The sequence below is a fragment of the Schistocerca piceifrons genome, chromosome 4 (assembly GCF_021461385.2).
Source record: "Schistocerca piceifrons isolate TAMUIC-IGC-003096 chromosome 4, iqSchPice1.1, whole genome shotgun sequence".
Classification (NCBI taxonomy): Eukaryota; Metazoa; Arthropoda; class Insecta; order Orthoptera; family Acrididae; genus Schistocerca; species Schistocerca piceifrons.
Window position 1 is genome coordinate 4,772,427 of NC_060141.1, and position 27,107 is coordinate 4,799,533.

General features: G+C 41.2%; 2 protein-coding genes across 2 annotated transcripts in view; one reads left to right on the forward strand and one right to left on the reverse strand.

Annotated features, from left to right (window-relative positions):
* LOC124795177 (nuclear pore complex protein Nup205-like) overlaps positions 1-25,448 on the forward strand; it is a 295,244-nt gene extending 269,796 nt beyond the window's left edge. Inside the window, exons 25-27 of the mRNA XM_047259077.1 lie at positions 24,688-24,956; positions 25,035-25,226; positions 25,326-25,448. Of these exons, the coding sequence (XP_047115033.1) occupies positions 24,688-24,956; positions 25,035-25,226; positions 25,326-25,448 (584 nt within the window). The remainder of the gene's footprint in view (positions 1-24,687; positions 24,957-25,034; positions 25,227-25,325) is intronic.
* Positions 25,449-26,379: 931 nt separating this feature from the next.
* LOC124794851 (secreted RxLR effector protein 161-like) lies at positions 26,380-26,877 on the reverse strand. Its single transcript, XM_047258516.1, has one exon. The coding sequence runs from the start codon at positions 26,875-26,877 to the stop codon at positions 26,380-26,382; it is 498 nt and encodes a 165-aa protein (XP_047114472.1).
* Between the last annotated feature and the right edge of the window lie 230 nt (positions 26,878-27,107).

The window sequence follows — 27,107 nt, forward strand, 5'->3', positions numbered from 1 at the left end:
CAGATAGACACTAATATGTATGAAACGTGCACCATCACCAAAGAGTGAATTGGATGAATTACAATGTGGAGGATGTGTAGAACAAAGTAGCAGCAGTAAGTGGTTACAAGGGCAGAGAGAATGCACACGTACAGATAGAGCAACATTTTCTCTAGTGTGGCTGCGAAGGACAGTTTCGCTTAAAGCTTTCTGTGAGGAGCTACCAAAGGAAGTGGTAACCTGATAGGAAGTGTTGGTATGCCTCATCAATATCAGAATGTTTATTCAGTTTGTAACACAGTTCAAATGCTAGAAAATAGAAAATAATTTTATTGTACTGTAACATTTTGATTTGTACAACACATTGTACAACACATGCTGTTATGATAGTGAAGTGATGTGAAAATAATAGTCAGAATAGGATTCTGTGCATCAACAACATGTTCTGGACTGTGCAATGTGAAAAGACATTAGATGAATCCCACGTTGTCTGCATGGTTCTGACAGACTGCACAGGTTCTTCCACAGTGTTGGCTTGTGACTGAGAGGACTGCAACAGATGTGGACTTGCCTTGCTTTGACAGTCCTGGTGCAGCCTGCAGCAGACTGGACGGGAGGTACATGTGCCGTTGTGTCAAATTCCATTGTCCAGAAACCACAGTGTTGAACTGGGTGTTGCTAAATTATAACAGCGTATGATGAACAAGTTGTATTTCTTGAATAAAATGAAGGTACGTAAAAAATCAAAACACAGAACATTTCCTAGAAAACATATGCAAAGGAATAATAGACCGTGTGTTGGTCGGAAACGGCAAAGATAGTAAAACACCAGGCATCCAGAGACATTATATCAGTATACGACAAGCTATACTATGCAACCCTCCCATTCTGGTTTGCCAACTTCAAAGACACAATTGATCATGATTTACAGTTAGTTGGAAACTTTTCTTTTGACAGTACTGGGTGTGAACGTGTCTGCCAATTGATCTTTTGGCTTAACGCAAGAAACAAGAATAGAACAGTCATTGACTTTTTCATGGATGAGTTGGAACTATATATCAGTATACTGGGTTTGGTACCACGTCATAATGTAAAAACTATTGCTGCTATAGAAAAGCCAACGTTTTGGCCACGACTGCAGCGGCCTTCTTCTGGGTCACCATTAGACCCGGAAGACGGCCGCTGCAATCGTGGCCGAAACGTTGACTTTTCTATAGCAGCAGTAGTTTTTACATTATGACGCGGTACTAAAACCAGAAAACTTTTATGTTGACTGACTCTGGCCGCGGAAGCCTGTGCAATTATATATATATCAGTATGTTAGTCATTTTTGATGTTTGTTGTGTCTCATTGACTATAATGCACTTTGGTTGTCCACAAAGAGTGGTACTGGTTACTCCATGTTAACACTAAGCCCCTCGTAGACTGTATTAAGCCAGGTAATTTCAACAGCTGTATCAGATGAAACTTCCTGGCAGATTAAAACTGTGTGCCGAACCGAGACTTGAATTTTGGACCTTTGAGTGTTGGTCTGGCACACAGTTTTAATCTGCCAGGAAGTTTCGTATCAGCGCACACTTTGCTGCAGAGTGGAAAGTTCATTCTGGACATCTGTATCAGATGCTGCAACGTACTCTCCTTCTGTCGTAGATCTGGTAACACATTTGTGGTGCCCTTAGGGGCTCAGCATTTGTTTGCCGAGTACGGGCTCGGTGACTCCGGGGTTCCTGAGCTAGGGACTGGTAAGTGCCGCCAGTCTCCTGTCACCGTAAGCTCTGGGCATGCTTCAATGACCACTGTATGGTGTGGCAGTGGAATGTGGAATGGGGATCTTGGCTTGACCGCCTGGATCTCGGGGATGGTAAAAACTTCTATATATTATTATTATTGGTGTTTTGCCCTTAAAGAGCGCATTTGGACTAAACTACATGGCCAGTTCCTTTTGCTGCCTTCCTTGCTGCCCAAACTTCCCTCATTCGCTCGCTGTGTTTCTGTTTCCGGTCCTCTGTCCATGCTTCTTGTCGGCTTCGTGTCTTCGGCTTCATCTTGATTGCCTTTTTGGTTGCCCATATTTCTTTCATCTTCTGGCTGTGATCTTGCTTTCGTTCTTCGGTCCATTTTATGCCTGTTCGTTTGTCGCATTCTATCTCATGTAGTTTACTTTTCTTAATGATGTTTCTGAACTTTATTCTGTCGTTTATTGTGTCTGCTGTTATGTTGAGCTGGTTCAGGTCGTTTTCTACCTCTGCCACCCATTTGTTGTTTCTAGTGGTTACCCAGTCAAAGATCTGTTTGGTCAGCCTGTGTGATGGCATTCTGTATAGGTGTCCATAGAATTGTAGTTTGCGTTTTCTAATCTTTTCTGTGATTGTCTCCGTATGTTTGTACAGTTCCTCTGTAGGTTTCTTGATCCATATTCCATTGTTGTTAGTTGCGCCAAATATTTTCCTAAGTATTTTCCATTCTACTTTTTCTAATTGTCTGATACGTGTATGCCCTCGGATTAGTGTGGTCTCTGCTGCATATAGTGCCTCGGGGAGCACCACCGTGTCGTAATGGGGTAATTTGGCTTTTTGTGAGATAGACTTCTTGTTGTAATGATTCCACACTACTTTGTATGCCTTGTCCAGTTTAGTCTTTCTTTCTTCATTTGAGTCTCTGTTATGTCCACTCATTTGTAGTGTTTCACCGAGGTATTTGAAGTTTGCTGTTTTGTAAATCGTGCCATACTTTGTGTTCAGAGATGAGAGTTTCTTTGTGCTCATAAACTGTGTCTTTTCGTAAGAGATCTGTAGTCCAGTTTTGGAAGCGATTTCGTGCAGTTTTTCAATAGCGTCTTTTGTTTCCTTGATACCTTTCGTGACAATCGCCAAATCGTCTGCAAAAGCCAGGCATTTAATCTGTAGGTTTCCTAAGGTTATCCCCTGTTGTGATGTTTCCCATTCTTTTATGACCTTATCTAACACCAGATTGAAAAGGAGAGGTGAGAGGCCATCGCCTTGTCGGACACCTGTGCGATTTTCGAAGGGCTCTAATAGTTCCCCACAGAACTTTACTTTTGAGGTCGTGTTGGTTAAAGTTTGCTCTATGATAGCCCGTGTTTTGTTGTCTACTTTGTATTCTGCTAGAATTTTGAAGAGAGTTTTCCGGTCGATAGAGTCGTACGCCTTTTTGAAGTCAACAAAGGTAATGATCAGGTTCTGTTTCTGTTGTAAAATCATTTTCAGGTTCCAAATTTGTTCCGCACAAGACCGCCCTTTACGGAAGCCTGCTTGGTATTCCCCAATCAAGTGGTCGGTTTGGCATTCTAGTCTGTTCAGTAAAGCTTTAGAGAGGATCTTGTATGTGACTGATAGTAGGGATATTCCTCTGTAGTTGTTCGGGTTAGTCTTGTCACCTTTTTTGTGTAGTGGGTGTATCAGGGCAGTTTTCCAGTCGTCAGGAATTTTCATGGTCTTCCAGATGTCTTCCAAGATCCTGTGGATGTCTTTGGTGAGTTCTGGGTCTTGTAACTTCCAGATTTCCGCGATGATGCCATCTTCTCCTGGTGCTCTACGATTCTTGAGTGACTTTATTATTTCTTTAACTTCTTCTAGAGTTGGAGGTTCACTATCTGGATTGTATGTGCTCGTTTCTGTCATCATTTCTTCCATGGGGGGGTCCGTGTTGAGCAGTTTTTCAAAGTACTTTGCCAGAATGTCACAATTGTTTTTGGTATTGGTTTCTAGGGTTCCATCCGGTCTTCTGAAGCACAAGTTGGGTGGTTGATATCCAGTCATATTTTCTCTGAACGTTCTGTAGAAGTTTCTTGTATTGTTCTTCATGAAGTCCGATTCGATCTCTGTCAGTCGCCGTTTGTCATACTGTCGTTTTTCACTGCGAATGATTTTGCTTGATTGCTTCTGTGTTTTCAAGAAGTTCACCCAATTCTCTTGGGATTTATGGCAACTAAATTTTTTCCATGCACTGATTCGTTGGCCAATAGCTTGGTCACATGTGTGGTTCCACCAACGGTGTTTCCGTGTTCGTGGTGCTTGTGCTAGTTTCATGGCCTCTCGGATTCTTCGTGAAAGTTGTGTCCAGTCTGTCGTTTTCTCCATTTTAATTTTGTGTAATATTTGTGTCTGGTTTAAAGTAACATATTCTGGATCTGGTCTAACAATTTTGTTCTTCTGGAGCTTTTTCTTGGGCAAAAGACGAATCCTGATCTGTAGTAGGTGGTGGTCTGAGTCGAAGTAGCCTTTACGGGTGTCTATGTTCAAAATTTCTTTTTGTGAGTCTTTCTGCACTATTACGTGGTCGATTTGTAGTTCTTGCTTTCCGCTGGGGAATTTCCATGTGGTAAGTTTTCGTGTTGGTTTCTTGAATTTTGTTGACATAATGGCGAGGTCGTGGCTTTTGCAAAAGTCTATCAGATGTTTTCCGTTTTTGTTGGTGTCCTTGTGTGGAGTATGTTTTCCTGTGATATGTCTGTATATCTTTTCTTTTCCGAGTTTGGCGTTGAAGTCTCCCAGTATTATTTTGACTCTATGTGCAGGAATTTTTCTGATAGTTTCTTCCATTGTCGTCCAGAAGTCATCAATTTCGTCCGGGTTTTTCCTGTTGTAGTCATTAGTTGGTGCATGTGCGTTGATTATTGTGTAGGATTTATTGGCTGATTTCACTCTGATGGTGCTGATTCTTTCGTTTGGTGACGAAAAGTCGATTATGCTGTCCGTGATGGACCTGTGTACTGCAAATCCTGTGCCAAAAAGCCTTAGGTTTTTCAGTTGTCTCGATGGTTTTCCTTTGTATATTCTGAAATTCTCCGTGTTGAAATGGTCTTCGTCTGTGAATCGTGTTTCTTGCAGTGCAAATAGTTTGATTTGAAATTTTTCGAGAGTGTCTGTCAGTTGCTTCATCTTTCCTGTCTTCATCAGTGTGTTCACGTTGAGTGTGCCGATGTAGTGTTTGTGTTTGGTCTTTATATATATATATAAAAACAAAGATGAGGTGACTTACCGAACAAAAGCGCTGGCAGGTCGATAGACACACAAACAAACACAAACATACACACAAAATTCAAGCTTTCGCAACAAACTGTTGCCTCATCAGGAAAGAGGGAAGGAGAGGGGAAGACGAAAGGAAGTGGGTTTTAAGGGAGAGGGTAAGGAGTAATTCCAATCCCGGGAGCGGAAAGACTTACCTTAGGGGGAAAAAAGGACAGGTATACACTCGCACACACGCACATATCCATCCATCCATCCCACGTGGAATGTTTCCTTCCATTATATATATATATATATATATATAAAACCTCAGTCTCAGGGTGCGCTGTGCGCTGATGGGAGGCATGGCTGTTGAGGCGGAACAGTCGTTAGCGAGCAACCTGTGAGGAACTTGGCGCACATCAGTTGTACAAGGCTTGCCTAGGCATGTGGGGCTCTGTCTAGGTGGACTTTTTATTTCCCTACCTGCTCGTGGGGCCAACATGATCCTTCGAAGTCTTCTCTCTACCTCCCAGCAGAATGGGTGGGCCGCTGGTAGTTGCTAATACCCAATCAAATAAGACTCAGGGACACTAAAGAATTCAAATGGGTTAGTATCAGAATGCATGCTGCTGGCCAGTGTGTGTTTTTATTGGTTGAACAGGAGGAGGGGAGTTTTGAAAAGGTGTCACCTTTCTCCACACAAAAAGGTTTATAGTGGATTGCAGATACTTTAAAATCAGTAAAGCGATTATGAAATGGGACACTGTTGGCGGAAATATCAAGTTCCCAACAAGTAACAAACCTGTAGAAGGCCAAAATCCTTGAGGAATATGGCACTGAGGCTGACCTCCAAGCCACATTAAACTATAGTAAAAGTGTTGCGACCTGCATAAAACTGGTGGACATACCCAAAGAAGATCTGAAAGTTGAGGGGCCCCAAGAAGGCATTGTAGAGTTGCAGAATATTATGAAAAGGGTGGAAGGCGATCTGATTAAATCTGACTCGTTCCTCCTCACTTTCAATAGCACAATACTCCTGGAACATATTAAGGCAGATTTTCTTCGCTTAATTGTATGGCCCTGTGTCCCTCTGTTTCAAATGCCAGCGATTTGGCCACACCACACTTGGATGTAGGGAGAAGCCACTTGTGGCAAATGTGGAAAGTCCGCCCATGACACAGTCGGATGTTCATCTCCTCCAAAGTGTGTGAATTGCTCTGTGGCTCACCCTATCTGAAGTAGGGACTGCTCCGTGTTCCTTGAAGAATGGAAGGTACAGGATACAAAAACCACACAACCGTTCCCCTGTGGTGAGGCCAAGAAGATTGATAAGACAATGCGGACCCCTAATGTTTGCTGCCTCCTTTGTGTCAGTTGTTAAACAGTCAGTATAGAAAATTGATGCTGTTATACAAACGGAGGTGGCTAGGGTTAGCACTAGTACCTGCATTTGTCAATGTACTTGTGCTGGTGCAGTTGCTTTACAGTCTCCGAGTACTCCGAAACCGTCGGAAAAGACTGTGGTCACTAATGTTGTGGAGCTTCCTGCTATCTCCAAGGTTTAGTCTGGTCTGTTGCCCGGTGCTGCCACTACCACTGGCCCGGTTGTCACTCTGAAGCCTGCCCAGGACAAAAAGTCGTAGACAAAGTGCCCCCCACCAACAGAATCGGAAAGTAAACAGTTAGACGATGTCGATGTCGTACTATCTTACATCACTCCTGACTCATTGGCAGAGATAACGGAACTCGATATCAGACAGGAACAATCGTTTTGACCTGAAACTGAGCCCCGACCCATTATGGGCTCCCCTCCCCGGTGGGAAGACGGGATGAAAGTGCAACCCCCACTGTACACGGTTCCTTTATTGCAGGGGAAAGTTAACCGGTTCATGACCCAAGTAGAGGAACTGAAATTGCTAGTGCAGGAACGCCCCCTCTACCTGTGTTTACAAGAAACTCGTTTTAAAGCGACATACCATTCTGTGCTGTGGGGCTATACCCTTCACCAAAAGGATGACCTGACTGGGGAAAGAACGAAGGGTGGGGTTGCTTTGTTTGTCAGTAACGCGCATCACTCCTCTGCTCTCCCCCTGGCAACTGACCTGCAAGCAGTTGCTATCGAAATTCGTGGGCGTCGGAGGATCGTGGATTGCTCGCTGTATCTACCTCTGACTTCAGGTCCAACAATTCTGAGACTTACAACTACACTTTCTCCATGTGGGAGCCAGAATCAACCCTGTGTATGACTCGTGATACTGCACCTGGTTACGACCAAATCTGGTTCTGCATGCTTTGACATTGGCAGCAGCATCAGAGAAAATCCTCCTCGAAGACAGGTAGCTTCACCACGTCGTACAGAGAGGCACTTTTCTTACCTCTCCTCAAAACAGGAGAGGACCGCACATGTCCCAGCAGTTATCGGAGTATCGCCTTGACGAGCTGTGTTGGAAAGGTCCTGGAGAAAGTTGTTAGCCGTCATCTGATCTGGTTGTTAGAGACCAGGCAGTTCTTTAGCCACTCCCAGTGTGGATTACAGAGATTTTGGTCCACTGTCAATAACCTGACACCGTTAGAGTGGCTATTCAGCAGTCTTTCCTACAGAAACATCACTGTATCACTATATTCCTTGATATCAGTAAGGCATACAGTACTACTTGGAGATACTGTATTCTCGCACAACTGCATTAATGGGGCTATTGTGACCACATGCCCATCTTCATACGGTCTTTTCTGTTGCAGCGCTTTTCTAGGACGCGAGTTGGTGACTCGCTGTCAGATCGTTTTGAGCAGGAAAATGGTGTCCCTCAGAGCAAATGTTTTAAGTGTTACCCTCTTTGCCATAGGCGTAAACAGTATCACGTCCAGGGTGAGGAGTCCTGTACAGTGCTCGTTATTTGTGGACGATTTTGTTGTTTTCTGTTCCTCTCCCGGTGTAGCAATAGTGAACTGTCAGTTGAAACTTCCAGTGCAGAGGTTAGAGGAGAGGGCTGCAAAGACTTTGTGTGTGTGTGTGTGTGTGTGTGTGTGTGTGTGTGTGTGTGTGTGCTCGTTCATTTTAATCATTCTTGTCGTATTTTTAATTTACCTGACTTGCATATGAGGGACGCCGTCCTACGTTTTAGAGAATGGTCATGGTTACAACACCTGAGAGACCTTAAAGCCAGATCCCTGAAGGCACTGAATGTCTTAAAGTACCTTAGCCACAGGTTTTGGGGAGCAGACAGGGTGCGTCTCCTCCAGCTTTATAGGACTTTCATGCATTCGCGGGTGGACTACAGATGCACGGTGTACGGATCAGTGAGGCTTTCTTATTTCAAGATCATTTATGCTGTCAACCGTGAGGGGATTTGGCTGGCCTCTGTACCGAGGCAGGGGAACTGCCACTCACCGTACGGCGGCAGATCCTCGTGGTGCATCAGCCGACTTCACCCGTGCACCATTCTGTTGCTCGTCCATCTCTGGAATGAAACTGTCCGAGAACCACAATGCTGTTTAGGATCTGCATGTAACATGTACTGGGGTCACTGGTGTCAAGCAAGTATAATCCCAGGGTTTTAACCTGCTGCCATCATGATTACTGGAGAGGCCCTGAGTGACAGATTTGGTGCGGTACAGAAGAGATTGCTCTCCTTCTGTTTTTAATTCTATATTTTCTGACATTTTATATGAGCACCACAACTACGTAGCTGTCTTTACAGTTGGGTCCAAGCAGGGAGACTCCTTTGGTTGCTGTGTTGTTTTTCTGGATCGTGTTCCCAAGATTTGAATGCCTCTAGAATTCACGATCTTTGATGCAGAATTATATGCGATTTGTGGGCACTGGAGCAGATCCGATGTTCTTCCAGTGCTAGATATCCCATCTGTTCCAATTCTCTTAGTACCCTTATCTCTCTCCAATGTTTTTACCCAGCAGGTAAAGTTACCCAGAATATCCGCGATGCCTTCCTCCAACTACGACGACGGGCGAAGGTGGTGTTTTTCTGCTGGGTACCGGGGCACACGGTTATTGCAGGGAACGAAAGGGCAGATCTAGCTGCTGAGGAGGTGTGTCTCGATCCTCAGGTATTTCAGTGTGCCATCCCCCTGCATGCTATCACCTCGCTGTCGAGGTGCAAAGTCGTGCGTCGATGGGAAGATGAGTGGTTGGAAGTGACTGACAACAAGCTCTGTGTCGTAAAGGGCACAACTCGTCCGTGGCATACTTCTTTCCAGTCACATCGATTGGACGAGGTCCTCCTTACTTGTCTTTCCTTAGGCAGCAGCCCTGTGATACACGGATTCTTTCTCCGGTGTGAGGACCCCCCGATGTGCAGTGCTTGTGGCGTGCAGACCACTGTGTGCCACATTTTATTGGACTGCGTTTTGTTGTCCGACAGACTAGCAATCTATTTTATGTAATGATCAAACAAATATGGTTAGAGTTTTAAAGTTTTGTGAATTGTCCAACGTTTTTACCAAGATTTTAGGGAGATGGTTTTAATGTGTTCACAGGTTGACTGGCTCGCCCATATTTTATGCAAGTGGCCAGCTAGTGACATTTTCTGATGCCCTCCTTTAATCTCTTTTGTCATTTTACTTTTGTTTTAGTCTCATTTATAGCATATTTTATTCTTTTCCATTGTCTTAGCGTGTCAGATCACATTTTAATAATTTTTCCCCCATTAGTTTCTTTTAATGTGTGTAAAGGTACTGATAACCTCTCTGTTGTGCACTTGTAAGTGGAGCAATCCCTCTAAAGATATCAACTGCACTTCTAGGGGAAATGTTACAAACACAAGAGTTTTGTGGACCAGAACCTTGTACCCTAAAAAGTTTACCAGTAGCAATATTCTATTTATAGTTGCTGTTGATTTACTTATAATTAAACTGTCATGAACAAAAATAGCCAAAAATACTTCTTGGCGATAAATTTGAGCATAAAATACATGGTTATGTAAAAATAAAACTGTTTGAAATCGAAACACTTAATAAACTAAATAAATATTTTATTCCAACATCAAGGAGACTGCTGCAGACCATAAAGACTTTAGTTTAATTTGCAGTCTAATATGATATTTTCACTAATGAAATCCTCAGGCTGTTATATGAATAGCAGTTTTCACATCAAATTGCTTCATGTTCCTATCATACACCACTACCAAAGTCACAAGCATACTTGTATCTTTGTTGTAGCATCATGCAGCATATAACTGCTACTGTAATGACTGTAGCCAGCTATTACCAGCTTCTTTGCTTTGAAATGTGGATTGAAACTTTTTGGGGGTATGCGTAAAGTATTCAGCACCAAATCTCATTATATGCTTTAATGGTGTTTTCTTCCTCAACCATTTCTCTCTAAGGCACCTCATCACATTTAGGTTTAATGTGTAGACTGCCGTGTTGACAGCTTCTAACCAAAGTGTATTTGGAAGATCAGAATCGATTAGCACCGTGCAAGCACTTTCCACTATACGTGTAATTTCATGTTCAACTTTACCATTCTGCTGTGGAGTATATGATGATCTGGTTTCATGTGTGATACCAGTCTTCTTGAAATGATTATGAAGTTGATCAGTAATAAACTCTGTCCCATTATCAGTCCTATTAAGTTTAAACTTATTCCTTGTCTGCCATTCCAATAACTGCCGGAACTCGTAAGGGCACAGAAGCAGCATCACTTTTGTCATTGAGAAAATATATGAAGTGCAGTCATCTTTAAATACAACAAAATAGTTAGCTCCACCTAACAAGGTGTGTGGCATCTTTGCACATATTAGTATGAATAAATTCTCGAGGAGCACAGGCAAAGGTCTGGAAACTTGATCTAAATCCTTTCCTATACAGTTTACTGTACTGACATGATTCACAGAAAAACTTATTTAAAGCATTTGATATTATTTCTGGAATCAAACCAAGGTCGGCCATTTTTTTCATATTTTCAAAATTTGTGTGTCCCAACCTCTTGTGCAATGATAAGTCAGATGATGCACGATTTGCTTGTTCCCATTGTCCATACAAAATAAAATTCTGTAATATTGATTTTCAGCCTTTACACCATTTTCCACTAGCCTCTCACTAAATATGTCAGTCACATTTATTGTTAAATGTGACTTTCAAACCTTGACTTGGTACTGCCCCAACTGAGAAAAAGATTATTTATTTTTTTTTCTTCTTTTTTAGACCAGGTATGTACAGTGTATCCTCCAGTGCATGAGGTTCTCATACACCATCTACTAGTGCATTTAACTTGACTGATTCAATACCTTCAGCATAGACAACAGAGTTATCTCCTATATGAACATGAACTCGTGTGTGTGTGTATATATATATATATATATATATATATATATAAAAAACAAAGATGAGGTGACTTACCGAACAAAAGCGCTGGCAGGTCGATAGACACACAAACATACACACAAAATTCAAGCTTTCGCAACAAACTGTTGCCTCATCAGGAAAGAGGGAAGGAGAGGGGAAGACGAAAGGAAGTGGGTTTTAAGGGAGAGGGTAAGGAGTCATTCCAATCCCGGGAGCGGAAAGACTTACCTTAGGGGGAAAAAAGGACAGGTATACACTCGCACACACGCACATATCCATCCACACATACAGACACAAGCAGACAATTTTTCCCACGTGGAATGTTTCCTTCCATTATATATATATATATATATATATATATATATATATATATAAAGAAAGATGATGGGGGTGGTGGGACCACTCATGGGAAAATTCCGGTAGTTGTGGGTGTTAGAGCTGTACCTTTTTTAGATTGAAGTCAGCTGATAGGTATTCCTGCTTAAGGGAAGTCTCTCTAACAAAGAAACCACTTTCTACAAAGCTTGGGTATCCGATTAATGAGGGAATTAGTATATTTCATCAAAATATACAAGGTATTAGAGATAAAGTTAGTGAACTGCTTATAGATGTTGACTCTGAAATTATTGGTATATCTGAACACTTCTTAAATAAGGAGATAATTCAGAGGCTTCCTTTACCAGGATACAGGTTGGCTGGCAGCTTTTCTAGGAGCTCTTTGCGGTGTGGGGGAGTAGCCATGTATGTGAAAAACGGTATCCCATTTGAGTCAATTGATGTTTCAAAGTACTGCACTGAAAAGGTGTTTGAATGTTGTGCAGGTGTAGTTAAATTTAGTGGAGCTAAACTTCTTACTGTTGTTATTTATAGATCCCCAGACTCCGATTTCACAACATTTTTGCTAAAGCTAGAGGAGGTTCTTGGTTCACTTTATAGGAAATACAAAAAGTTAGTTCCATGTGGTGACTTCAATATTAATTGTATAAGTGATTGTGCAAGGAAAAGGATGCTGGAAGACCTCCTTAATTCATATAATCTTGTGCAAACCGTATTCTTTCCAACGAGAGTGCAAGGGAACAGTAGAACAACCATAGACAATATTTTTGTTCATTCGTCATTATTAGAAGGGCATTCTGTTATCAAAAAAGTGAATGGCCTTTCAGATCATGATGCACAAATTTTAAGTCTAAAAGATTTTTGTGCTGCAACACATGTTAAATATAGTTACCAACTTTTTAGGAAAGCTGATCCAGTTGCTGTACAGACTTTTGTAAACCTTATCAAGGAACAAGAGTGGCAAGATGTTTATAGTGCTGATACAGTAGACGATAAATATAATGCTTTCCTCAAGACTTTTCTCGTGCTCTTTGAAAGTTGCTTTCCGTTAGAACGTTCAAAACAGGGTACTAGCACAAACAGGCAGCCTGGGTGGCTGACTAAAGGGATAAGAATATCTTGTAGAACAAAGTGGCAATTATATCAAAATGTTAGAAACAGTCAAAATCTAAATGCAGCAGCCCATTACAAACAGTATTGTAAGGTGCTTAAAAAAGTTATTAGGAAGGCAAAAAGTATGTGGTATGCAGATAGAATAGCTAAGTCTCAGGATAAAATTAAAACCATATGGTCAGTCGTAAAGGAAGTGGCTGGTCTGCAGAGACAGGTCGAGAATATAGAATCAGTGCGTAGTGGGGATGCCCGTGTTACTGATAAGTCGCATATATGTACAGTACTTAATAATCACTTTCTGAATATAGCAGGTGAACTAAATAGAAACCTAGTCCCAACAGGGAATCATATAGCGCTCTTAGAAAAAAGTGTTCCGAGACTGTTACCTGAAATGCTCCTCCATGATACTGACAAGAGGGAGATTGAGTTAATAATTAAATCACTAAAGACCAAGAACTCTCATGGATATGACGGGGTATCTAGTAGAATACTGAAGTATTGTTCCACGTATGTTAGCTCAGTACTTAGCCATATCTGTAACTTTTCCTTTAGGAGTGGTCGGTTTCCTGACCGATTAAAGTACTCGGTAGTGAAGCCACTTTATAAAAAGGGAGACAGGGATAATGTTGACAATTATAGACCTATTTCTATGCCATCGGTGTTTGCTAAAGTTATCGAGAGGGTTGTATATACAAGGTTACTGCAGCATTTAAATTCACATAATTTGCTGTCAAATGTACAGTTTGGTTTTAGAAATGGCTTAACAACTGAAAATGCTATAGTCTCTTTTCTCTGTGAGGTTTTGGACGGATTAAATAAAAGGTTGCGAACGTTAGGTGTTTTCTTTGATTTAACAAAGGCTTTTGACTGTGTTGACCACAAAATATTACTGCAGAAGTTGGAACATTATGGAGTAAGGGGAGTAGCTTACAATTGGTTCGCCTCCTACTTTAAGAACAGAAAGCAGAAGGTAATCCTCCGCAATATTGAGAGTGGTAATGATGTTCAGTCCCAATGGGGCACTGTTAAATGGGGCGTTCCCCAAGGGTCGGTGCTGGGGCCACTGCTGTTTCTTATTTATGTAAATGATTTGCCTTCTAGTATTACAGGTGATTCAAAAATATTTCTGTTTGCTGATGACACCACCTTGGTAGTGAAGGATCTTGTGTGTAATATTGAAACATTATCAAATAATGTAGTTCATGATATAAGTTCGTGGCTTGTGGAAAATAATTTGATGCTAAATCACAGTAAGACTCAGTTTTTGCAGTTTCTAACCCACAATTCAACAAGAACTGACATTTTAATCAGACAGAATGGGCATGTTATAAGCGAGACGGAACAGTTCAAGTTCCTAGGCGTATGGATAGATAGTAAGCTGTTGTGGAAAGCCCATGTTCAGGATCTTGTTCAGAAACTAAATGCCGCTTTATTTACCATTAGAACAGTATCTGAAATAAGTGACATTTCAACACGAAAAGTAGTATACTTCGCATATTTTCATACGCTTATGTCATATGGTATTATTTTCTGGGGTAATTCTTCTGATTCAAAAAGGGTATTTTTGGCTCAAAAACGGGCTGTTCGAGCTATGTATGGTGTAAGTTCGAAAACCTCTTGTCGACCCCTATTCAATAGTCTGGGAATTTTGACATTGCCCTCACAGTATGTATTTTCTTTAATGTCGTTTGTTGTTAGCAATATTAGTTTATTCCCAAGAGTTAGCAGCTTTCACTCAGTTAATACTAGGCAGAAATCAAATCTGCATGTGGAATGCACTTCCTTGACTCTTGTGCAGAAAGGAGTGCAGTATTCTGCTGCATCCATTTTCAATAAGCTACCACAAGAACTCAAAAATCTTAGCAGTAGCCCTAACACTTTTAAGTCTAAACTGAAGAGTTTCCTCATGGCTCACTCCTTCTATTCTGTCGGGGAGCTCCTGGAAGAGCTAAAAAGTTAAGCAAATTCCAGTGTTACATTCTTGATTTTCTTTATTTAAACTAACGACTTGTCGCCTGAATTTGTTTCTTATATTTACTTTTATCTGTTTCTACAATCGTGTTATAATTTCATGTATTGACTCGTTCCATGACCATGGAGACTTCTCCTAAATGTGGTCCCACGGAACAATAAATAAATAAATAAAAAAAAAACCAAACAAAAGCGCTGGCAGGTCGACAGACACACAAAATTCTAGCTTTCGCAACCAATGGTTGCCTCGTCAGGAAAGAGGGAAGGAGAAGGAAAGACAAAAGGATATGGGTTTTAAGGGAGAGGGTAAGGAGTCATTCCAATCCCGGGAGCGGAAAGACTTACCTTAGGGGGAAAAAAGGACAGGTATACACTCGCACACACACACATATCCATCCACACATACACATGTCTGTGTATGTCTGCTTGTGTCTGTGTATGTGTGGATGGATATGTGTGTGTGTGCGAGTGTATACCTGTCCTTTTTTCCCCCTAAGGTAAGTCTTTCCGCTCCCGGGATTGGAATGACTCCTTACCCTCTCCCTTAAAACCCATATCCTTTTGTCTTTCCTTCTCCTTCCCTCTTTCCTGACGAGGCAACCATTGGTTGCGAAAGCTAGAATTTTGTGTGTATGTTTGTGTTTGTTTGTGTGTCTATCGACCTGCCAGCGCTTTTGTTTGGTAAGTTTCATCATCTTTCTTTTTAGATATATTTTTCCCACGTGGAATGTTTCCCTCTATTATATATATATATATATATATAATGGAAGGAAACATTCCACGTGGGAAAAATTATATATAAAAACAAAGATGAGGTGACTTACCGAACAAAAGCGCTGGCAGGTCGATAGACACACAAACAAACACAAACACACGCACAAAATTCAAGCTTTCGCAACAAACTGTTGCCTCATCAGGAAAGAGGGAAGGAGAGGGGAAGACGAAAGGAAGTGGGTTTTAAGGGAGAGGGTAAGGAGTCATTCCAATCCCGGGAGCGGAAAGACTTACCTTAGGGGGAAAAAAGGACAGGTATACACTCGCACACACACACATATCCATCCACACATACAGACACAAGCAGACATATTTAAAGACAAAGAGTTTGGGCAGAGATGTCAGTCGAGGCAGAAGTGTGGAGGCAAAGAAGTTGTTGAAAGACAGGTGAGGTATGAGTGGCGGCAACTTGAAATTAGCGGAGATTGAGGCCTGGCGGATGACGAGAAGAGAGGATATACTGAAGGGCAAGTTCCCATCTCCGGAGTTCGGATAGGTTGGTGTTGGTGGGAAGTATCCAGATAACCCGGACGGTGTAACACTGTGCCAAGATGTGCTGGCTGTGCACCAAGGCATGTTTAGCCACAGGGTGATCCTCATTACCAACAAACACTGTCTGCCTGTGTCCATTCATGCGAATGGACAGTTTGTTGCTGGTCATTCCCACATAGAATGCATCACAGTGTAGGCAGGTCAGTTGGTAAATCACGTGGGTGCTTTCACACGTGGCTCTGCCTCTGATCGTGTACACCTTCCGGGTTACAGGACTGGAGTAGGTGGTGGTGGGAGGGTGCATGGGACAGGTTTTGCATCCTAATCCTACTCCTAATGATCCGACTCCTCAAGACACCATCCAAATTGAACCCTGCCTGGAACAGTTCCGTCCTCCGTCACAGCGGGACCCACCTCCTCTTCCTCAAAATCACCCTCTCCAAACCTTCCAGGAATTTCTGACTTCCAGCCTTGCATCTCAATCCTTCTTAAAAAACCTTAATCCTACACCCAACATCACCACTGCTGAAGCCCAGGCTATCCGTGATCTGAAGGCTGACCGATCCATCGTCATTCTTCCGGCGGACAAGGGTTCCACGACCGTGGTACTTGATCGTCGGGAGTATGTGGCTGAGGGACTGCGTCAGCTTTCAGACAACACCACATACAAAGTTTGCCAAGGTAACCCCATTCCCGATGTCCAGGCGGAGCTTCAAGGAATCCTCAGAACCTTAGGCCCCCTGCAAAACCTTTCACCTGACTCCATCAACCTCCTGACCCCACCGACACCCCGCACCCCTACCTTCTACCTTCTTCCTAAAATCCACAAACCCAATCATCCCGGCCGCCCCATTGTAGCTGGTTACCAAGCCCCCACAGAACGCATCTCTGCCTACGTAGATCAACACCTTCAACCCATTACATGCAGTCTCCCATCCTTCATCAAGGACACCAACCACTTCCTTGAACGCCTGGAATCCTTACCCAATCTGTTACCCCCGGAAACCATCCTTGTAACCATTGATGCCACGTCCTTATACACAAATATTCCGCACGTCCAGGGCCTCGCTGCGATGGAGCATTTCCTTTCACGCCGATCACCTGCCACCCTACCTAAAACCTCTTTCCTCATCACCTTAGCCAGCTTCATCCTGACCCACAACTTCTTCACTTTTGAGGGCCAGACATACCAACAATTAAAGGGAACAGCCATGGGCACCAGGATGGCCCCCTCGTACGCCAACCTATTCATGGGTCGCTTAGAGGAAGCCTTCTTGGTTACCCAAGTCTGCCAACCCAAAGTTTGGTACAGATTTATTGATGACATCTTCATGATCTGGACTCACAGTGAAGAAGAACTCCAGAACTTCCTCTCCAACCTCAACTCCTTTGGTTCCATCAGTTTCACCTGGTCCTACTCCAAATCCCATGCCACTTTCCTTGACGTTGACCTCCACCTGTCCAATGGCCAACTTCACACGTCCGTCCACATCAAACCCACCAACAAGCAACAGTACCTCCATTATGACAGCTGCCACCCATTCCACATCAAACGGTCCCTTCCCTACAGCCTAGGTCTTCGTGGCAAATGAATCTGCTCCAGTCCGGAATCCCTGAATCATTACACCAACAACCTGAAAACAGCTTTCGCATCCCGCAACTACCCTCCCGACCTGGTACAGAAGCAAATAACCAGAGCCACTTCCTCGTCCCCTCAAACCCAGAATCCCCTACAGAAGAACCACAAAAGTGCCCCACTTGTGACAGGATACTTTCCGGGACTGGACCAGACTCTGAATGTGGCTCTCCAGCAGGGATACGACTTCCTCAAATCCTGCCCTGAAATGAGATCCATCCTTCATGAAATCCTCCCCACTCCGCCAAGAGTGTCTTTCCGCCGTCCACCTAACCTTCGTAACCTGTTAGTTCATCCCTATGAAATCCCCAAACCACCTTCCCTACCCTCTGGCTCCTATCCTTGTAACCGCCCCCGATGCAAAACCTGTCCCATGCACCCTCCCACCACCACCTACTCCAGTCCTGTAACCCGGAAGGTGTACACGATCAGAGGCAGAGCCACGTGTGAAAGCACCCACGTGATTTACCAACTGACCTGCCTACACTGTGATGCATTCTATGTGGGAATGACCAGCAACAAACTGTCCATTCGCATGAATGGACACAGGCAGACAGTGTTTGTTGGTAATGAGGATCACCCTGTGGCTAAACATGCCTTGGTGCACAGCCAGCACATCTTGGCACAGTGTTACACCGTCCGGGTTATCTGGATACTTCCCACCAACACCAACCTATCCGAACTCCGGAGATGGGAACTTGCCCTTCAGTATATCCTCTCTTCTCGTCATCCGCCAGGCCTCAATCTCCGCTAATTTCAAGTTGCCGCCACTCATACCTCACCTGTCTTTCAACAACTTCTTTGCCTCCACACTTCTGCCTCGACTGACATCTCTGCCCAAACTCTTTGTCTTTAAATATGTCTGCTTGTGTCTGTATGTGTGGATGGATATGTGTGTGTGTGCGAGTGTATACCTGTCCTTTTTTCCCCCTAAGGTAAGTCTTTCCGCTCCCGGGATTGGAATGACTCCTTACCCTCTCCCTTAAAACCCACTTCCTTTCGTCTTCCCCTCTCCTTCCCTCTTTCCTGATGAGGCAACAGTTTGTTGCGAAAGCTTGAATTTTGTGTGTGTGTTTGTGTTTGTTTGTGTGTCTATCGACCTGCCAGCGCTTTTGTTCGGTAAGTCACCTCATCTTTGTTTATATATATATATATATATATATATATATATTTTCCATGGAGACACCAACTGGTGTCTTTTGCAAACGTCATAGCATTTTTTTGCAAGTTTAGTAGAGTCATATATACATATGTGATTACATATACGTGATACAAATGTACCATTGTACCTAATAAGGCACAATATTGGGTGTTACATCGTACCTATTACAAATATTCAGATTTTACACTTTATTTTAGTTTAATATTAATATTCACTTAAAGGGTATAAACACTTGTCGATCTAGAAATATTTCAGTTTCACTTTGAGTAAGTTCCCTTTGTGGCACCTTGTAGAGCTCGGTAATCTGTTGTACCATATTTGACCACTAATGCATGGACTATGGTCTGTTGTTTTTAATTTTGTTCTTTGTCTGTAGTAGCAGTCTTTATTTCTTGTATTATAGGCATGCATATCAGAGCACTTTGTTGCTTTGTTTTGATGTGTCACAAAAAATATAATTAATTTGTAAAGATACAGTGAGTAGACTGTGAGGTATTAATGGTGAGCAAAGATTTCCCTGCATGAATCTCTATACCCTAATTCATGGATAATTCTGATTGCTCTTTTCTGTAGGGTTAATATTCTGTTCATATGTATGTCGGCAGCACAACCCCATATCTCTATCCCGTAATTAATCTGTGCAAAAATGATTCCATAATAAATTGTTTTTAATGTCTGATGTGGAACTACTTTTGATAACTGGCTGATTAGATGTAATGAACTGCTGATTTTATTGCATAAAAATTTGATATGGTTTACCCATCTTAGATTTTCATCTAGGTGAATACCTAGAAATCTGCAGCCTTCTGTGTCCACTACTTCAATTCCACCTATGTTACTGATAGAGGTTTGGTGTGAGTTTGTAAGTTTAAATGGCAATAACTGAGATTTACTGATATTAACTTTCAAACCTTGATCTTGGAAATAAGTAGTTATTTGCCGTAGTCCCTCAGTTGCTACCAACGTTAACTCATCATTTTGTTTACCAAGAAATAACAGTGAGGTATCGTCTGCATAGGTTACCAATTGGGAGTTGAAAGGTTGCTCTATATCATTTATGTACACTAGGAAAAGGAAAGGGCCCAAAATTGAGCCCTGGGGTACACCTTGTGTGACTGTCTCATATTTGGACTGGAAATTAATGATCTGATTATTGATTTTGTAAGTCAGCTTTGTACACTGCTTGCGGTTAAGTAAATATGTAGCCAGCAATTGCATGGATGCAGCATTTACATTGTATGACTCAAGTTTACTTAAAAGTAACTCATGGTTTACCGAGTCATAGGCTTTAATAAGGTCTAGAAATATGCCAGCTGTTTGTATGCCTTGATCAAGGGCACCATACGTTTTGTGAAGAAATTCCGTAATTGCTGTGATAGTACTATGATCTTTCCGGAATCCGTGTTGTGTGTCTGTCAGGAACTTATTTTTTTCAAGAAATAGTCACTAAGTTGTGTCAGCAGCACAACTTCAAATACTCTGCTGAAGACAGGTATTACTGCTATGGGCCTGAAATTTGTAACCTCTTCCTTGGATCGTTTTTTATGCACTGGTTTAACTGTGCTCCATTTCAATACATTTGGAAATGTATGTTCTCTGATACTGCAGTTTACCAGGTGGGTGATTATTTTAACTAATTTCTTATTACATTTTTTAATCACGATACTACTCAAACCATCCCATCCAGATGAGAACTTATTCTTTAGGTTATTTAATATCCTGCCTATTTCTTTTTCACTTACTTGTTTGAATTCAAAAGGTGGCTCTTCAAAGGGGCAGAGCTTTACCTCACTACTCACAATTGTGTTATTAATTGGACTAACAGCTGCAGATAAAAAGTATTTATTGAAAACATTGCAGACTTTATTAGGATCTTTAATTGTGTTTCCTTCATGTCTTATATTTACAATTTCAGTTTCTGGCTTCGGTGTGGCTTTGCGAAATTGATTTACAATTCTCCATGAGGTCTTGGCTATATTGTCTGATTGAGCTATTTCACTGCTGTAAGTCTGTTTTCTTAGATTTGAAAGCTCTTTCTTAAAGATTTTCTTGTCTTTGTTGTACTTGGCCTTAAAAACCTGCAAGTTTGTTGACTTGTGTAACACATCCAGGTCCTGGATGTTTTGCCTGACTTTTATCATATTTGCTGGAAGTATCAGTCTGTTGGTTTTTCCACTTTGTATTTTCTTATCAGGGCAGCATCTGTCAAAGTGTCTTAGCATAGTATCATAGAATTTGGCCCATTTGTTTTCAGATCCTTCAGTCTGGTAAACCAGATCCCAGTCCTCTATAGCTAATTTATTTCTTAGGGCAAGGATGTTACCCTCGTTTAGGATTCTTTTATTTTCGATAACTTTTGTCATTTTTGGGATGCTTGTGTTTACATACTCTACAAGCTGGCATTTGTGGTCAGAGTAGTGAAAATCCATATTCCAGCACCTTACACTGTTTTTAATATGTTTACATAGTATAACGTAATCAATTCTGCTAGATGTGGACTTTGTTACCCTGGTATCACTATTTACTACATTTACGAGATTATACGAGTTAAGAGTATCTATTAACCTCATATTACACAAACTGGAAGATTTTGCCTCAATATTCAGATCACCAAGTATAGTTAGGTCACTGGGACCACAATGTCCCACTACTCTACTAAATATGTCTATGAAGCTAACAACATCAGCCTTTGGTGGATGGTAAATCCCAATAACTTTATGCTTTCTCATAACCTCTCTACACTCTTTGGTGTGGGCTTCAATGCCTGTCACTTCAATCAAGCCTTCTTTGTTGTACTGGTCTAGATAGTTTATTTTCTTGTACTCGAGATTCTCACTAATGTAAACTGCCACACCACCACCCTTATGTTGCTGTCTACAATAACTATTTGCTAAGGAGTAGCCCTCTGGTTTACAGTAAATAATTTCATCAGATTTTAATCCATGCTCATTTAACACTACTATATGAGGTGACTGTTCATTTACAAAAACCTGTAATATATGAAGCTTATTTCTAAGGTACTGTATGTTTAGGTGCATGAGCCTTAGTGGTATTTTTAACTGGTCACTCTGATTATCTTCCTTTAAAATGCACTGAGTGGGTTCACTTACATAAGTTCTGGATCCAGGCATTAAAAGTGTTCCCGTTCTTTGGCGATCTTGCATTTCTCGATCTACTACCCAACCTGGCTTCTGTCTGTCTAGTTGTCAAGGTAGCTGTTGAGGTGCCTTCTTGCTCCGCACAGTCCGAGGAGTTGCCGAGCTGCCTGGTGTTGCAGTAACTGGAGTTGTATACTCCACCACATTTGATCGAGTAAGTGATGCTGAGGAGTCTGCAGTTGACGCTACAGCTTCTGTTGTTTTAACTAGCTGGCTTGGCCAGTTGTTTTTACCCAGTCCTGGGAATTTGTTAGTTGCTTTACTTTCCCACAAAAACATGTCACTTTGAACTCTGGGGAACTTCAAACTTCCATAGTGGTTTAAGCATTAAAAACCATTCCTTGTGTGACATTATCATACTTAGGAGCCAGAATGTTCCTGATTTCTGCACTCAAGAACTTGATGTTTATGTCCTTGATTTTCTCTTGACAATTTCATCAGCCTTCTCTTGTACTCAGCATTACAATTGTCTTTTTGTGACAATAATAGCACTCAGCATTTTTCTTATTCACAGAACTTTTGCTTAAATTGCTTTGTAAACACTGATCCTGACATTTCTTTTTCATGATTACCTTTAACAGCAGCAAATGCAGAACAGTGCTCCTCTTTCAGTAACCTTGCTGTTAAGTTATCTCTTGTACCTGCTTTTTTCACACGAGGCCCAAGCTGTAACAATTCAACCATATTTTAAAATTTTTCTTTTTAAAATTCAGTCTTGATCACACCACGTATGTTACAAGAAAATAGGTGACTGGTTTCGGTCATATCACATAACCATCATCAGACCTGTAATTTAATTTAGAAAGTAATAGAAACCTTACTAGATTGGCAATAAAATATGACAAAATGGTTATAAGGACAAAATACAATAGGACGTGTTATACCCGTGGCATCCTTCGAGGATGGTAAGTGGAGCACTCTTCTCAGCTGCTGTGATATCAAGTGGTGCCAGCAAGTGACGAGCATATGCTTAAGTACGAAGATGCTCCGCCTACCTCTTCTTCCTTCACATCACGTCAACCAATCCGTATAAAATGGGTTCACATAATCGTCAAAATGTAACAAAGTACAGTAATAATATAAAAATAGTTATCTATAAAATATCTCTTTACAACCACAGGATATTGTATAAAATATCAATTAAAAGCTTTAAAATAACTCTACAGACGATGTATACTCAGTGTTCCCTCTATGGGCTAAGGTGGCACTACCACAATGGTTTCAAAGTCAACGATGTTGTGGAGGTCTTTGGCATTGCGGCATCATATCGATATCTACATCTACATCTACATCTACATTGATACTCCGCAAGCCACCCAACGGTGTGTGGCGGAGGGCACTTTACGTGCCACTGTCATTACCTCCCTTTCCTGTTCCAGTCGCGTATGGTTCGCGGGAAGAACGACTGTCTGAAAGCCTCCGTGCTCGCTCTAATCTCTCTAATTTTACATTCGTGATCTCCTCGGGAAGTATAAGTAGGGGGAAGCAATATATTCGATACCTCATCCAGAAACGCACCCTCTCGATATGTGAGTTGTGACTCGACTGCAAGTATATATCTATGCCAGATTCAGCCTGTCTGTCTTAAATTAACTTTATTTGGCACTGGATATGCATGTGATTATGGAATGATCAGCTGCAGAGTGGTATGCTATTACGTAGATTTTTTAAAATGTCATAAAACTGATTTATTAAAAATGGAGTCATATTTCGTAATATTTCTAGTTGGAAGTTTAAAATTAATATTTACGTACTGTTTTTAAGGTACATTTCTGCCATGGATACAACTGGGTCCTATGATTTTCTGAACAAAAGAGTACATACGTGTTCCAGCTAGAAATATTACGAAATGTGACTCCATCTTTAATAAATCAGTTTTATGACATTTTAAAAAATCTATGTAATATCCTCTGGCAGGAGGATCCACCACTCTGTGAAGTTTGTGGTATGCCGCTTTCAGTTCAGCATATTGTAACTGTGTGCCCTTCATACTGAGATTAGGACAGTGCTCAGTCTCCATGGACATCTGCCCACCATCCTCTCAGATACCGATATCAGTGTTACACGGGTGGTGAAATTTTGTGAACTGTCAGGCCTCAACCCAAATTGGTGGGGAAGGGCGGCAGACTTTAATACATTATAAACTGCTCCGCATGTGGGGACAAGCTTCGTCCCCACCCATGAGATTTGCATGCTGACTTTTCATCAGGGTGCTGATGACTATAATGTCGAGCACCCCCTCAACCAAAATCATCATCACTATCTTCCCACATATTGGTGACAGTCTCAGCAACAACTCTGAAACAGAGGTGAATTTAGAGCCTGTAGTTCTTCTTTCAGGGAACACAATGTCATATTTCATCAGAACAAGCTCCAGTAACTTGGGTCGAGTAATGTATGAGCATTCTTCAAAGAACGAAGCTTCTACTGCTTCCCTATCCTGTACATCCACATGTTGCTCAATCTACATGTCTGTGATATGGTTGTCCGGAAACTTACTTGTCACTGTCCTCGAGTGACCTCCGTTTGTTCTTTGTTTTCTTGTATATAGACTGCCTGTAAATTATAATAACTGCACGAGAGAGCTTCTTACAAAAATGAAGCTGTATTACCACAGCACATGTACAGTTCTGCAGTCCTAATAAAATGTGTTTTATGTAGCTAATTTATGGTATAAAGTTCTTTTATATTACACATCAATTCTGTTTTTACAATTTTCACAATTGTTAGTGTACATAGTATTAGAATTAACTGCCTTATTAATGTGATTTTGAGATGTTTTTGTTCTTCATTCAGGTGCAAAATTACAAGGGCTGAGAGCTAATTTATATGCTGCTCTGTTGAACTTCCTTCATATGACATGTCAGAATGGTGTTGAAAGTTATGATGAAGAACCGTCTGAAGGAAGCATGTTTATAAGCAGATTGGACAGCTCAAAATATCGTTCCTTTGGCACAGATGCTGGACCACAGCATGCATCATGCCTTAACATTGTTAGAAGTTTCGGTGAAAGTCTGATTGATGTACTATGCCACGACTGCACTGGAGGACATGATATTTGCAAGGTTAGATGTTTTCTTGTAATTATATATTATTTAATGAATGTTTCATGTATATTGACAAACTGCCCTTTCTAATTTTAGATGCTGGCATTGTCTTGCATTGGGCTTCTGATTGAGTTAGACCCTCACACTAATTGGATTGCATATTTGTCATCTCGTGGTTACCTGAAGTATATTATCGATAGCCTTCTTGATGCAGATGAAAAACTTGTGGCTGTTTTAGAGCCAGTTCCTCGCTCAGTTTCGGTATTGTATGTTTATGAATCTAAAATGGTAAGACTTCATTACTCTATTGAGCTAGTAATTATTGTTAAATAGTTCACATGGTTAATTTTCATTGTGTCCTAATGATATCATTTACATCTGGTTCAGGCCATGCTATGCCGTGTTGCTGCTTCACATTCTGGAGCAGAGATGCTGTTGGAACACGGTTTAATGGGCTGTCTGTCATCCATGAGTATATTTGATAGGCACCCAGATATTAGACAGAGGTAAGTAATTGCCTCTTAATGTATGCAACACACATGGAAATTGATTGTGCAGTAAACATTACCACAACATTTCATTAAGGTTACTGTTTAACAAATTGAGAGATCTTTATTTCAACACATATGTAATGAATTGACACAGTGTAGAGTGCTTATTTTAAATGTTGTGTGCTGTTGACAGTTTTATTTGTTAATTGACACAGTAATCTCTGTTGTTATAACAAATAAACAAACGCCACCTGGATCACTTCTTTTATTACTGACTACCGTCTTCAATCTGCACTGCAGATTATCTTCAGGTGTAACACTGAAAAGTGCAGAAGTGTCCCACACAGTGTTTGTTTATTTATTATAACTTTATTTGGATTTGGATTCTATCAAGAGACTTGTTGCTTGTGTTGCCCATGCAAATAAAGGACTTTGTTGAACAGTTTCCTTTCACAAACAGGGTAACCAGTGGGAAACTGTGTTAAACATAGCATGTAATTTTCTAGAATTCCTTCCCACGTTTGAGACTTGGTTAAGAAAAGCGACCATAGTTTGAAGCAGCACAGAATAAACATTTTATTGCAACTAATTAACACGTAACATTCAGAACACATACATATGAACAAGAATAAAGAACATAAATAGAAATTAATCACAAAGAACATACATCTTAGCAAAAGCATAGATTCTCATTTATAACACTCCCACTTTAAAAAAAAATATACATAAATAAAATAAAATAAAAAAATAGAAAAAAAGAAAAAAAAAAACCTCGTACTATCAGTCCACATTCCTTTATCACTTGCTGATGTCTTGTACTTGTGAGTGACTGAGTTAACATACCAGCAAATGCAAACCTCTTTTGGACAAATCAAAAGCACCTTTGTTATCACAATAAAGTTTAATGGGCTCATTTTTGGTGCATGGAAAGATTTCCAGTTTTGACCTCTTCAGCCAGAGTCTCTTTTGTCACGCTGTGGCCAGGGCCATGGGGCCATATATTCAGCTTCAGTAATTGATAAAGCTATTTTGAGCTGTTTGTTGGTGCTCCAGGAAATAACAGCGCCTTGTGATTTAAAAAGAAAACCTATGACTGACTGCCTGTCCTCCTTGTCTCCTGCCCGGTCTGCATCACTATATCCTGTGACATTCCAGTTCTCTTCCCCAGAAAATGGCAGCTTCAAATCCATAGTCCTGTTTGAGTACCTCACGGATTTTTTAACTGCCTGCAAGTAAGGCATGCCCGGATCGTACTTGAAGTGTCTTACAACTGTGACTGCACACGTGAAGTCAAGTCTGGTTCCCAACTTCACATACATGAAACTGTTTATAGCTTCTCTGTAGTGAACATTTCTCACGAATTTTCTCTCTTTGTCTGTCTCAGGGCTCATATCTTGGGTAAGTACTTGGTTGTTGTGTACATGCATTGCTGGATTACAATCCTTCATGTTGTATTTATTTAATATTTGTATTCTAGACTGAACCACCTGTAATAGTCTCCTTTTGTGCTTTCCTGTGATTCAGATGCCCAAGCAATTTAACACTTCTCCTAGCATTTTTGGTTTAAATTCCTCTTTGAGTTTCTTTTTTGAAGCTTTCCTTCTCTTTTGGGATCTTACTGAAATTCACATGTCGCCGTCATAAATGGTAACACTTAATATGGTATTTCTATTATTCT

Bases quoted from the DNA above. Each gene is read 5' to 3' on its own strand.
- LOC124794851 (XM_047258516.1), bottom strand. From the start codon at position 26,877: ATGAAGGATTGTAATCCAGCAATGCATGTACACAACAACCAAGTACTT.